Here is a 14,278-nt window from a genome sequence, read left to right as displayed (position 1 = left end):
CCAGCTGTGAAGGCAAGTTAAGACACTGTTGGTCATTTTTCAGATTGGTGGATAAATAGTAGGCCTACCTTTAATGTGTCTTAGCAATTAGCTATTTTAATGTAGGCTTAACTCTGGTGCATGTTTTCTAAGATATTGGAGCATTCAAGACAAGTCCTTTCTAACCATATTCTGAAGGATATCATTGAAGGATACCCTAATATACTGCTTATAGCTGAATTTATGATAGGTCCTGTACTACAAAATGGCCTGAAAAACCTTTCATAATCGAAGTCCGTACCGTTTTCTTGATTAACTCATTAAAATTATAGGCTTATTACAAACTGAGGCATATTAATCAGTAACTACAGGGACTTCAATGCAAACTGGCTGAGCTATTATTAGGTTATAGAAGTGTGTTATAAAACTTTGGGCCTGCCTGTGGGCCTCTGCCTTTTAAGGGGTTTTAAACAATAAGTCAAGGAGATTCTCAGGGGCGTACAAACATGCGTGCTTTGCATATCCCTGTTGTCAGAATAAAACCTTGTATCTCCTAAATGGTAACTTTACAGGAGAAGGAAAAAACCTGCTTTACTTTTAATGAAAGTCAGTGGAACCAGAATTTTTTCCAAGCCATTTTGGGCCGTTTCGTTTGGTCTGTTCTTCATAAAATATACACACAATGTAAAGAGCAACAGGCATTTTCAAATGATGTCAAAAACTGAAAATGACACAAATGGAGATACAAGCTTTTCTTTCGACAGCAGCCATATTTAAGTCGACGAGGTCGTCTATCATAACGGATTTTTGACAGCTAATTTGAGGCTTTGCAAAAAGTCGTTTTGATAACCTGCGCCGTCTCGCCTTAAACAGTTAAAGCGTCCAGGACCACAGTGTTTCTGTCCCTGTATAGAGCCTGGGTTGCTCTGCGTAGGCTGCGCTCAATCTCATTGGTTGACGCCTGGGTTTTACGAGGAGAACAACCAATCAGGCGCTTGCTGTTCGTTGCCTGACAACGCAAATGCTTGTCGCTGCGTGCCCCCGTTTCACTGCTCCAACTGCCACTCGAGAGAGCAGCCAAAAACTACAACATCCAAAAAGCTGCAGTCACATTTCTGTGCTCACAGTCGCGTGCACCAACATCAACACGTAGCGCGCGTTCGTCCTCCTGTTTTCTGAGTCGTGTGTTTAAATCTCTGTAGACGTGGGACGCTCCTGGTGATGCTCTTCAGCCCCGGCAACACAGTGAGTGAAGGTTTCCTTTGCAGTAGCTACATAGTTTTTTCCTAAAGCGCGACTAACTAATTTGTTAGCCCGTCGTGTGTGCAGTAGAACCCTAGTTATTAACATGTTCTCTGCTCTCGTGCGTAGTGCAGTGTCTCCAGCCGCTGTGTGTTGGCTGCCTGTGGTAGAAATGCCCTGCAGCCTAAAACTGCATTTTAAACATGCCTGATGCTGCTACGTACTCAACTAGCTACAAAGGTGGTTCTTCAACGACAACAGTTGTTCTATTTAAAACAACGAATTCTTTATAGAACCATTTGCGTTCTTAAATGGCTCCTTGCGTAGTGAAATGGTTCTTCAGACTGGTGGAGACTGTGTTGTCTGTTTCTGTATGGAAGCGTTTTGAAAAAGGGTATTATATTGCACTAAAAGGGGTTCTGCTATGGTTAAGATATCAAGCTTTAAACAATAGAAGAACCATTTTCGGTGCTACATAGAACCATATAAAACACAGTCTTCATCAGTCTGAAGGACCATACTAAGAATGCTTTAAGCATGAAATGGCAAAGAAGCACTTTAGCACTAAATAGTTCTATGCAGAACTCATGGTTCTAAATAGAACTATCGCCTTTATTAAAGAACTCTTGAAGAAACATATTTTTAAGTGTGTAGGTCTGCTTTTGATTATAGCTCATTAATGCATAGCTGGGTGATCTCTTATTGTAGCCTATTAATCAGGAAAACCAATAGTTAGTTACCATTTTTGAGTAAGATTCTCTCATTACAGATTTTTTTCCCTCAATTTTTCATTTTTTTCTTTGAACAGAGCATTGCTAACCTGCTCTTCCTTTTCAGGATACTTGTGTGTTGTTTCTGCATAACTGATAGATCTACAAAGTGCATTCTCCTTGGATATATGGAAGACTGAGAGAATGCCAGAGTCATCATATGGTAATACGATGTGCACAATTCTGTGCCGTGTATCTTTCTGTGATGTGTATCTAATGTAGCTTATAATGTAATAACTGTCTTAATCCCTTGAGCCACAGGTTTATTATTCAGTTATTTTTCTTATAGGGAAACTTGTGTTGTGTGATGGGTGGTTGGTTAGTGTAGTGGTTAACACCTTTGCCTTCTACGCTGTAGACTGGGGTTCAAACCCTGACCAGGGCAAGCACCCTACACCTTACCAATAAGGGTCCTTGGGCAAGACTCCTAACACCACCTTGGCCTACCTGTGTAAAAATGATCAAATTGTAAGTCGCTCTCGATAAGAGCGTCAGCCAAATGCCATAAACGTAATGCAGTATTCTGTAATAGCGACAGTATGCCTCACAAGTTCTATAGTTTTTCATCGTTTTGCTTATCAGTGTACATCATACAACCTAACTGCTAGATTAGCCACTGATCTATAGGTTAATAATACTGTGATACTTGAAAGAAGTCATAAAGAAAACAGTGATTCTGTTTTTGTTCAGCACAAAATGAAGGCCAGTTGTTTTCTTTTTACCTATTCATACAGAGAAAATAAACCAAATTGAGGTAAGGAATCTAGGTACACATACCTTGCTAGCTATACTTGTACTACTACTACTACTACTACTACTACCACTACTGCTACTACTAACAATAATAATGATAATAATGATGATAATATCTTTATTTATAGAGTACTTGTGCAGACAGGCTACAGCTTTAAGCTTGTTTCATGTCATTTCTAACATTTGAGTGATCTCTCTACTGTAATGATGATTTGAAAACAGTTACTTAGTTATACGGCTGTACTAAGATATTCAGGCAGAAAAACACAACAAAAAAAAACCCTTAAATGGCCAGGGCTCACCAGCAGGCCCAAAGTTAACATACTTCTATAACCTAAGAATAATACGGCCAGTTTGCATTGAAGTCTCTGTAGTTACTGAATAATAAACTTTAATATGTAATCAGCTTGGGATTTTATAAAATAATTACAAAAAATAAAACCAGCTAGCCCAAAAATCCACTCCAAAGCAGTAGTAGTTTTTCAAAAGTTTTTTTTCCATTTGTTTGGCATGTTTAAGGCCTTTAAGACTTACTATTCAATGTGTACTGTAAAACTAAATTGTAGGTTTTATGGTTATGTGAGGATTTTAAGTGTTGGTCCACATACAACCCCTTTTTGTACTTTTATTAATGTGTCATTTCATACAGTTTCTATAATAACTTGACTCTTTTGCTCTACATAGTCAGTCTCATGAGTAAAGGGCGAAAAAAAATGAAGGGACTCGAAATAACAGTGGAGTGCTATTTTGAGTGTGGCTGTCTCTCCTAACCTCAATAAAACCTGTTATGATTCATGTCTTTTCTGCACATGATCATTACTAAGAGCATTTCTGGCTTTGTCAGTTATTGTATCTCAAAATGGTCAGTATATGTTTGTGTATTTGTAAGTGCAATGTTTGCAAAAGTGTCACACAGTTACTCATTTTGCAGCCTACTGAGAATGAATTATGTCTTTTCTTTATTATTCCTTCTACAGAAGACATAAACATTTATGCTTACTCTACAATGCCTCCTTCAAGGCAATACAGCCAGTCCGCAATGCCTCTCCTGCCTGTTAGCCCTTACAGTGGTCCTAGTGACTTCTGCACAGAGGAGAATATATCAGAGTGCATGCTATACATCAGTCAGGTAGGTGTGCTTTATAATATAGTTAGTTATTGTATAGTTTTTGGTGTCATTTCAGTGTTAAATATGCATGATAAATCAAATCATTAGGGTTCAGGAGATGTCAAAGGAGCATGTATTCAATACAATAGGATTGTATACACGAATGTTCAATAAATCATTTGATTTATTCACAGTAAAAAATCACATTAAACAACAGTTATTCCACCCAGCACTGTAAATTGTTAAAAGTAGGTTATAGTTGTCAAGCAACATGATATTATTCCATGAATAGCACTAGGGCACAATACAGGCATAAAATGAAGTGCCATATATAAGAATAAAATAAAGTGCAATAATATGCTATAAAGTTGTTTGATATCCCATTGACAGTGACGAGAAGTGATAAAATATTAAAATAGTGGTGGGTGTGCAAGAGCAGTCTCCCTTTTCTGTGTAATTAAAGAGAAACACAGAAACAGAAACACCTCTCTTTCAAGCAAATATCAAAAAAATCCAAATCACAAAAGCACCATTCAATAGAGCAAAATAAAGAAAGAAACATTAATAGCTGAAAAAGGTTATTAGAAAAACAGCACACTCTCCTGAACAGGATAATAAAAACAGATATTTTCCTTTTTAATAGCCCTACAAAATGATAACATTTATATTTAATTCCTTTAAAAGCTCTTGTGGGTAACACATGTTACCCATAAAACTGGGAGTGAGAATAGTCATCACATTAAAGTATTTTACCAATGTTATATTGGCTAGTAGTTAAGTAAATAATCATTTTTGAACTGTGTGATTTACAACTAGCTGTATAGTAAAATGGTTAAGTCACTTGCTGTCCTGAGAGACTGTGGATTTGGGCCTGCCTTAGAGAAGTGCAAATTATGAACACTACCCTCCTGCCACTCCATGTAGCACTCAGGGCATACAAAGCAATTTGATCTGTAATCACATCCCTTAATGATGTGTTTATTGCAGAAACTCATATTGTGATAAAAATATGATTGATTGTGCAGCTGTAAATAGTACAATAGTTTTTTTTAACAAGAAGCAGTTCAATTTATGTGTGTATTGTGCATGGTATGATGGCAATTGTAGAACTAGTTATCCATTTATAAAAACGACTTACCCAGAATTGTTTTTACCCCTTTGTTTTGCACTTACAGGAGCTGTCATCTCTGGGTTTACCATCGATTTTCTATGACTTGAATGGGATTAGACAACTTGATGTCATGTCAACGCTAAACAGGATGTATGATCTGCTTCAGCTGCATCGGCGTGCTATGGGAGTGGTGGAGGAGCTTGAAGTGGAGCAGCTCAAGGTCAGCAGTGACCTACACTGCCAACAGCTCACCAGCTCCAAACTCAAGGTTCAGCTTTTATTCGCTGCTAAAAATAAAAATAAATTTACAATTCTTCAAAGTTACATCCAAGCAAAACAGCATACTGTAACGATGCTTTTGAAGCTAGAAGCACTCATTTTAAAATGGACTAGTTTCGAGGTTTGAATAACCTTCAGTTTAAAAAAGTCTTGTCTGTTTTTCTCTCCTTGTAAAGGACCAGCTTGAACTGTCCAAAAAGGAAAATGTCAGATTGCGTGAACGAGAGCGACAGTTGGAAACAAGCATGAAGATGTTACAAACTTGTTTAAAAAATGAAAAAGAGGAGGTAGAGTTCAACTCTTCTCGTCTTACTACAGAATAATCATTGGAGAATATTATGGTGTGTTAACTGTAGATTATGCTACGTCATTGGTATCTATCTGCATGTACGTATGTATGTACGTATGTATGTACAGCAATATGTATTTTCATGTATTACATTTAAGTTGTGTTCAAGGACTCTTGAACACTCTTTCCTAACCATCTATTTGTCATTTTGAATCTACATTGTATAGCTGTGACATTTTTTGCTCAATAGGTTCAGAAGCTTCAGAACATCATTGCAAGCCGTGCCACGCAGTATAACCATGAAATGAAGAGGAAAGAGAAGGAGTTCAGTAAGCTCAAAGAGAGCCTCAATCGCTTGCTGACAGACAAGAAGGACAAGAAACAAGGTATATAGACACTGTCTCATGCAAACAATTCTATAAAAACACAAATATGAGATTTGTCGTGCATCAGTATTTGATAAATGATCAGCCCAGATGTAAAAAGCACTGTCTATGTGTGCATAAGGCTTAAGCAGGTGCACACAAGAGCTCAAACTAGGTAAGTGGGTCACTCTGGCTTTATAGCCTTGAAATGATAGAGTATCTGTTTCTTATTTAGTGGTTGAATGGGACTGCTGCATTAGAGAATTAACATATAAAAATAAGTTGCGATGCTTGAGTCAAAGTCATGGCATGATGTTTTATCAAATAGTATTCATAGCATTTATTTATTTCCTCATTTATTTGTTTATTGAGGAACTACAATAGATTTTATTACACACATTCACCACAACAGGGGGAAGCATTGTCCCGTAAGCTTTAAACTGTACTTAAACTCTGTACTAAGAGGGCTTTTTTACTTGCAATTTGATGCAATTGCAATAACGCACATTCGGCACAAGGGGAAAGCCTTAGACCCTAAACATTAATTGCACTGTAAAGGCTTTATATGCATTCATATAGTACTTTGAAGTAGGGCTGAACACACACATGCACACACATCTTCTAAGATCTTCTCCTTATGAGTTGCTGGGGGTGTAGGGCTGAACGGTTTGGAAAAAAAAGTCATTGTAATTTTTCTGACTAATATTGTAATTACAATTTAAATTGTGATTATTTTATAAGGTTTAGTCTTTTTTTTAGCCAAAAACACCAGAATATCCACTTTTTCTTGCTTTATGCTTGAACCGTGAATGTATTGTGCCAGAGTGCCAGTGAGTTGTGGTGGTGATGTCTCAAAACATGGAAGTTTGGTTGCCTCTGGTTGGTCTAACTCATCTACAGGCAGTTTACAAGCTCTGTGTTATAAGGTTAATTTCCTTCATTTCAAATGTAAGATAATGTTGTCAAAAGTATAGACATTCATTTTTAAAATTCCAGTGCTTGCGATTTGATTTTAGAATTAATTTATAATTAGCATTTTAATTAAATTTTAATATCAGTGATTTTTCTCTTTTAAAGTCTATTGTTTTAATCAGGTTTTAATCAGGTTTTTAATTTCTATTCTCCGTTACTTTGTAACTTATTATAACTTGAATTATTTTTGTAATTTATCATTTGTAAAGCACTTTGAGTGACCAGAGTGTATGAAAGGTACTGTAAACATAAGCTTGCATTACTTTCGAAAATTGCACTCTCTTAAATTGTGATTTCGATATAAAAACTATTCATCTTTCAGCCCTTCTTTAAAGCCGTGTCATTTTTCTGCAGTCTGCGTCATCCCCATATTAGGATTCTTGAGGTCAAGGTTGTGTTTCTTGGAGGAAAATGAATGGAGTTTCCAAAAATCATCTCAGTCATGCCCAGCATTGCCAAATCTGGTAGTCCCACCAAATTGGTTGCATTTTCCTTTAAATTGGCAGGGGGAAAGGTTCTTTGGCAAGTGGACAGAAATTGGGCTGGTTGGTCATTATTGTGGCAGTTTTTCAAAAAGAATATGAATCTAATAGTCTGCATTACTTAATAATTTAGCAGAAATTTGAATAGGCCTAACTTCTTTCCACATCCAGTCACTTATCAAAACCTTGATTGATCCCGCTACCCCACTCTTCTTATCATTTGCGATTGACATCAGCGGTTTAGGTTTATTATGTGTGTGCATTCAGGCCCAAAACCGAATTGATCCTCCAGTTAAAATGGCATTACTGACTGTACGTAGTTCTGCAGCAGTAATAAACTGGAATGGCCTGTGATCTGTGCAAGTGTTAAAACTGTGTATGAGGAATGATTATGCTTATAATATCATTGCTGTTCATTGGCCTGCATGCTTGGGATCATGAGTCCTATCAACACATGAAAAAAATGTTAATACTTGTTGTTGAGTTTGTTTGAGCTCTGCAATTTATGGAAATAATATAAACAAATATAACAAAAATAATTTAAGTAATAAATAATGAAAAGCCTCTTTGTCCAGGTGTTTCTAAGATGTTTTACAGGGATACAAAAAATATATAAAAAGCTTTTGGTTCTTTATAGATACTGTTTAAAAGACGAACAGTGCCATCTAGCGACAATACTTGTCTGCAAAGGCAAGACATCAGCACAAAACATAAGAAGCTTTTTTTATATTAGCTATTTTGTACTATGGTTAAAATGTACCTAGGACACAAGGCATGGTTGAACACCATTCATTTTTTTCTCATAGAGAAAACCTAATTAACCCTGGAGTTCCTTGTATGGGCATAATGCCAACTACAGAATGATGCACACCCTCAAATGTCTATTACAATTTGATTTGATTGCAGTAACACACTCTCACCACACAGGAAAGCCTCAGGTCCTAAACCAGGGGTGCTCGCTCCTGGTCCTGAAAATCTGCCACCCTGTAGATTCAACACACCTGGCTCTAATGTTCAGATGCCTCTGAAAGCCTTTATTCCTGATCAGGTGTGTTAGGTTAGGGTTGAAGCCAAACTCTGCAGGGTAATAGATCTCTAGGACCAGGACTGACCACCTCTGCTGTAAGCTTTGAATTGTACATGAAGAGGAATTTCTGCATGAACGTTTCAATTTTATTTGATTGCAGTAGTAAAAATTCACCACAAGGGGAATGCCTTGGCCCCTAATATTTGACTGTAAAGAAGAGGCATAGTGCCATTTTATTTGATTGCAGTAATAAACTTTCACCACAAGGGGAAGTCTTGGCTCCTAAAATTTGACTGGGCAAGATAAGGCATAGTGGCATTTTATTTGATTGCCTTAAACATTTAAGAAGCTTTTTTGTATGCATGTGTGTGCCCTCTGTCAGGGATGGAGGTTCTGAATTACCTTGGGAGGTCTGATGGGAGGAGAAGTCAATGGAAAACTGGAAAAACAGATGGAAGGTAAGCCAAAATCCTACTGCAGCACTGATTGTGGTGTTTGCTGGCATCGTATATAATAATGTAATATCTGATTTGCTCTCTCCAACAGACATGAACGTGAAATGTACAAGACTCTTCTGAATGAGTTTGATAAACACCAGAAGGAGCTGATGTTGGAGAACGCGGAGCTGAAGAAAGTGCTCCAGCAAATGAAGCAGGAAATGGTGGGCATTTTAAGTCCAAAAAGACACAGCCAAAAAGAGGAGAAATCCACTGACTTCACAGATCAGGTCAGTGTTTCATGATAAAACCAGCTGTGATGAAGAACACAAAATTCAATTCAAATTCAGTTTAATGAGTAAATTCCTCACATTTGCTCTTGGCACGCACAGTATTGCATGACAAAGAGTTCCATCATTTGTTTCATCATAATGTTTTAAATAGCAAATACCTTCAGATGATGAGGAGACTTCAGAGATGTCATGTGAACATGCTCGGGAAAAGCTCACTAACAGCATTCGCCAGCAGTGGAGGAAGCTCAAAAACCATGTAGAGAACCTAGACAATAAAGGTACACTGAGAGTTTAAAGTTTTGTTTAGTGAGATATACTGCACTTCGATGATATCGATGTTTTCACTTCCTGGTTTACTTTATCACTTCACAAGCTGATGCAGTGGGCTGTGCAGGACAACCATAGAACTTAATGGGGCAGTTGAGAATTGGAATGGAGGAGGGAGGATTCCTCTACACTACTTAAAAAACATGGTTTTTCAAGGGTGCTATTAACGTCAGTGGCCCATGAACACTCAAAAGAACCATTCGCATGGTGAAAATGTGTTGCACATGATTATATATAGAACGTTTTTGAAACGTGTGCTACATTATGATGATGTCAAGCTTGCAACAATAGAAGAACCCTTTCTGGGAGCTTCATAGAACTCTTTTTAAAAAGATTTTGTATAGAACCATATATAACACTTTTTCCATCAATTTGAAGAACATTTTCACCGTGCAGAGAACCTTTTAAGCATGCACATGGTTATAGATTTAAGTGTCCATGGTTCTGTATAAAACCATTATCTTTATTAAAGAACCTGTGAAAATCCATCTTTTTTTAAGAGTGTAGGATGGGAAGTTGAATTATCCCTGTTTGAATACTGGGAAAGCATTGTTTGGTAAATATAACACATATTATATGTACAGTACTTATAAAACTATTTCTATTCTTAAATTTGATGGGCCTAACTGTGTTTGAAGCAGCTGTAAAATGCTTTTACAAAAAATACAATTGAATTTTGTGTCGCTGCTAAATCTAAACAGCACTGTGCTGTGAGTGGACTGATATCCTGCTTGCATGGACCACTGAGTATATTCATTAATAATGTATGAACCCATTTACAATTGAGGGCCTGACAACTGAAAAAAGTGGAAACTGAGCTTTCAGTTGATACTGTGTTTGTGTGTAAGTAAAGTAGAAATATTTATTGACATTGGTGAAGAGTAATTACTGTGCATGCACTGTGTGGAAAGAAAAAAAAATCCTTTCAAATTGTGTCATTTTTTGTCAGTTCTTGACATTGAAATAAAGCTTTTGATACAGAATGTAAAAAGGTCAATCAAAATTAAATGTAAATGTACTTCATGCCTAACGTACTATGTAATCAAATATGTAATTATGTAGTGTGTATTATGTAGTCTACTATGTAGTATTATGTAGTCTAAATTAGAAACCCTCTACTTTTAAGTGTGAAAGTACACAAGCTGAAGGAAAGCTGTTTGTATTCCAGCGTCTATGGTGCAGCTGGGAAAGGAGGTCAGTGAGGAGATGATTTCTAAACAGCTCCATCAGGAAGAAATGGAGAGACTCAAGATGGAGATCCAGCAGTGCAGGGACTTCATTCGGACGCAGCAACAGCTTTTGCAGGTAAATAGCTGCATAATCACATGGTCATGATTCTTTCTTTCTTTTCAATATCTCCATTGCTTATACATGTGTGTCTTGCATCTCTGTAATCAACAGCAACAACTCAACACTCCATGCGATGAGGAAACTGCAGCCGTCCTGAATGATTGCTACATGTTGGAAGAGAAGGAGCGCCTGAAAGAGGAGTGGAGAACTTTTGATGAGCAGAGGAAGAACTTTGAAATGGAGAGGAGGAGTTTCACAGAGGCAGCCATTAGACTGGGTCATGAGGTTATTAGTCATGTCATATTATTACTTGAGTTTAATTGTCATGTATTGCTGATCAGTTTTGGGTGGAGGGATGGTTCATTGGCTCTACTCTGGGCAGACTGCGGTCCAGCACAGTCCCATGTGATAGAGTGATACCGTGCAGTACTTTACTGACAGCAGTTTCTCCAGTAATCTACTGTTTTAGACTATATAATGTATAATATATTGTTTGCTAAATTATTTTAAGTGTTTAAGAAAGATTATTATTTTCATACCAGCAGCCTACACATTTCTGCTTCAAATGAAAGCTTGAATTTTGTTTCTGCCACCTACCAGTTATTAACAATATAGCCAAAAGTTCATAGGCAGGGTTAATTGTTCCAGATGGAGGAGCTGTAGCTGAAATGTCTGGTAAATTGATGCAAATGCACTTAATTCAATACAATTCTTTGTTGCATGCAAACATACATGCTGTTACAGAAGTTAAGAGAATGGTCATGCTAAATTCCTCCACAGCATAGTACTGTATTTTAATTCTAATGTGCAGTATTATATCATTCAGAGATGGCAGTTGGACTACATAAGACTGCACAAATTATGACCCACTTGTAATATATGCTTTGCAAATTACAGTAAAACAGCTAATTACAGTAAAATCCAATACATTTACTTCTTTGATAAAACGCTTGATCTATACCTCCCAAAATTCACAATTTTACAGCAGTTTGCTGCATTTAAGGAATGCAGTAGATTACTGAAGTGTTGAGCTGTAACTTCAGTTCTTCAGTGTGATTAGCTGAATCAGGAGTCTAAAAGCAGGAAAATCACTAAACTGCCCTGGACTTTAGATCACCACAACCAGAAATGTTGACCCCTGTGTAAACACTTTTTCTAATTCATTTGACAGTCTACTGGAATCAAATGATCTTCTGACTTAATCAACACTGATCTTCTGACTTAAATCTACATAAAATAAACAAAGCTTTTTCTTTTGCAGAGGAAGATGTTTGAGGAAGACCGTGCAACCTGGCTAAAACATCAGTTTTTGAACATAACATTTACTGACCAGATGAAAATGAAGACACAGAACAGCCTATCAGAATGTAAGTGGTGGTTTTTTTCAGTTTTTGATGAACAGTATAATAAAATAATAAGGTAATTCTATACTTTTTTTCTTACAGATTCTGTTCAAGAACAGAAACACTCATCAGGTCCCAAAACTCCACTTTAGCAGCCTCCCCAACTGGCCAGGGAAAGAGTTTGGTGCGATAGGACCCCACTGCAGAGCACACTTTGCACTAAAGGGGAGAGCTAATTTAAGTGGTATACATCTTCCTTGCCAGTAAAGCTTATTTTACAATCATGATTATCACATACAGTGGTGTGGTTTACAGTGTGGGTATTGCTTCATCTTTATGGCTCGTGTTGTAATCATTAGAAACTATAAGGATTACATTTCATAAAGAAAGTTGCAAAAAGAATCACCTGCTGCCAATAACTTTTTTTATCATTATTATTCTGTTTTTATCTTTATGATTCTGTCAAATACATTTTGTTGTAGTCATAGGACAGAAGCAGAATGTTTAAATGGCTCTAGATTAGATCACATTCTAAGTCTAATGCTAAATCTCTGCATGCATTGCGTGATGTAGCCTTAACCCTTTTTTGTAGTTTTACTGATTATGCTTAGTATATTGTGCATATGTTAATGCAAAATTTAAAATAACTGTGTAATTATACTTCCGAAAGAGTGTGAGAGAGATGTTTGAAGTAGTTCAATGCCTAGTGGTTCAGTACGCAGTACTAGCCAATATGCTCTCTTAATTTCTTAATAATTTCTTCTATATTTCCTGTCTTAATACTATAGTTTGTAACATATTTACAGTTTATAGTTGTAGTAATAGGTAGAAGGATTTGTAGTAGTTTTTGAGCTACCCCACATTTAATACTTGTGAAGCTCTACTGACCTCAAATTGTCTGCAATTATGCATTTTGTCCATTTGTTTTGCTTGTCTTGCTTCTGTAGACATGAAGAGCCAAGCTAGTGCAGATTTGCAGATTTCAAAATTCAAGTAATTAATTATATTCAGATAAATGTTGAATGCATTAGTTTTTTTTCATCGTTTGTGCATTCTTATTTATTATTCAGATACAGAGAGGAGAGTAATTGCCAGAGTAGTTTAATAGTATCTTTATTCAGATGTCACAGTATGAATCTTGTAGTTTCTTCAAAAATCTGAAAACTTTCCACAAACAACGCAAACTTCTCATTTCGACACCTAGCCACTACTTTTGTATTCTCTCTGTTAGTTCAGAATCTACCTGTTGAAATGCCTGTGTATATCCTGAACACAGCATTACATCACTGTTTCTACAGAGTGTCATGGTGGTGTAGTTTTATTTGGAAAAACGTCTTAGAGAATATATATTATGCCATTTGGATCAATGAAGTCAATCAAATGTCCTGGACAGGACAGTGAGCAGGTAACATACTATACTTTAGGCAGGTAAGCTTTGTGAAGCTATGTTAGGCTGGCTTTACATAGTGAAATGTACATGCTTGAAACTTAGCCGCAATAGTTGCAAGCGTCTCAACTTCATAAAACAGCCAATCAATATGCCAATAACAATGACATGACAAATGACATCATTTGGTCAATGGACAAGAAATTAAAATGGAAGATAGTTTTTAGACAGTTGAAAAGGAGATCTGATTTCAGACGACTCTCAAGAGGATTGAATTTACTCATTAGAGGTAAATGTGTTGCACAAAAATTGTATTGCATGCATAGTGCAACATGCAACTAGTTTCATTAAAGTTTCACCTTATAACGCCAGCCTCAGCATTTTTTAAGCAGTGTAGGAAGACATTGTATCCTTATGTTTAAAAGGTGTTTATGTTAATTTAATGACAACAAGGTTGTTATTTTTGTGCCGTCAGTCAAGGAGGGAGCAATTTAAGTAAGTCTATTATGGTGTAACTGCATATCTCAAGGTTTTCTTCTGTTTGCTATCTGGCTGTACTGAGTTGAAGAGTCTCTCCTCTGTCTTACTACCAAGGAAGAAAGTAATGGCATTATTAATTTTATCGAACAATAAAATAGATTGCTTGCAGAGAAAACTGTAAGATTGCTTGACATTGTGCATTTCAGAAACATAACCTAAAACAAAGTAAAATTTCTTATGTAAACTGCAAAATTCTCAAATTTAAATGTCTGATTGACTACTCGGTGTGCAAAATGCCACCTGGAATATTGGGAGTCCCATGTTCAGACTCCAGCATTGGCTGG

The 14,278-nt window shown here is 36.7% G+C and overlaps 1 protein-coding gene across 2 annotated transcripts; it reads left to right on the top strand.

The window, feature by feature from the left end:
• Positions 1-1,012: 1,012 nt before the first annotated feature.
• On the top strand, positions 1,013-14,115 carry LOC108430086 (afadin- and alpha-actinin-binding protein). Of its 2 annotated transcripts, XM_017702260.2 has the most exons (13): positions 1,013-1,224; positions 2,059-2,154; positions 3,722-3,873; positions 5,028-5,231; positions 5,419-5,529; positions 5,782-5,917; positions 8,760-8,835; positions 8,924-9,104; positions 9,259-9,385; positions 10,603-10,739; positions 10,836-11,009; positions 11,986-12,091; positions 12,170-14,115. In XM_017702260.2, exons 2-13 carry the CDS (start codon positions 2,136-2,138, stop codon positions 12,217-12,219), a joined length of 1,473 nt encoding a protein of 490 aa, XP_017557749.1. In that variant the 5' UTR covers positions 1,013-1,224; positions 2,059-2,135; the 3' UTR covers positions 12,220-14,115. The 2 variants fall into 2 exon arrangements, with proteins under 2 accessions (XP_017557749.1, XP_017557753.1); XM_017702264.2 differs by lacking the exons at positions 1,013-1,224; positions 2,059-2,154 and adding an exon at positions 2,728-2,745.
• The last annotated feature ends 163 nt before the right edge of the window (positions 14,116-14,278 follow it).

Source organism: Pygocentrus nattereri, chromosome 15 (assembly GCF_015220715.1).
Source record: "Pygocentrus nattereri isolate fPygNat1 chromosome 15, fPygNat1.pri, whole genome shotgun sequence".
Taxonomy (NCBI): Eukaryota; Metazoa; Chordata; class Actinopteri; order Characiformes; family Serrasalmidae; genus Pygocentrus; species Pygocentrus nattereri.
The sequence above is the reverse complement of the archived record's forward strand: the minus strand, read 5'-3'. Positions and strand labels throughout refer to the sequence as shown.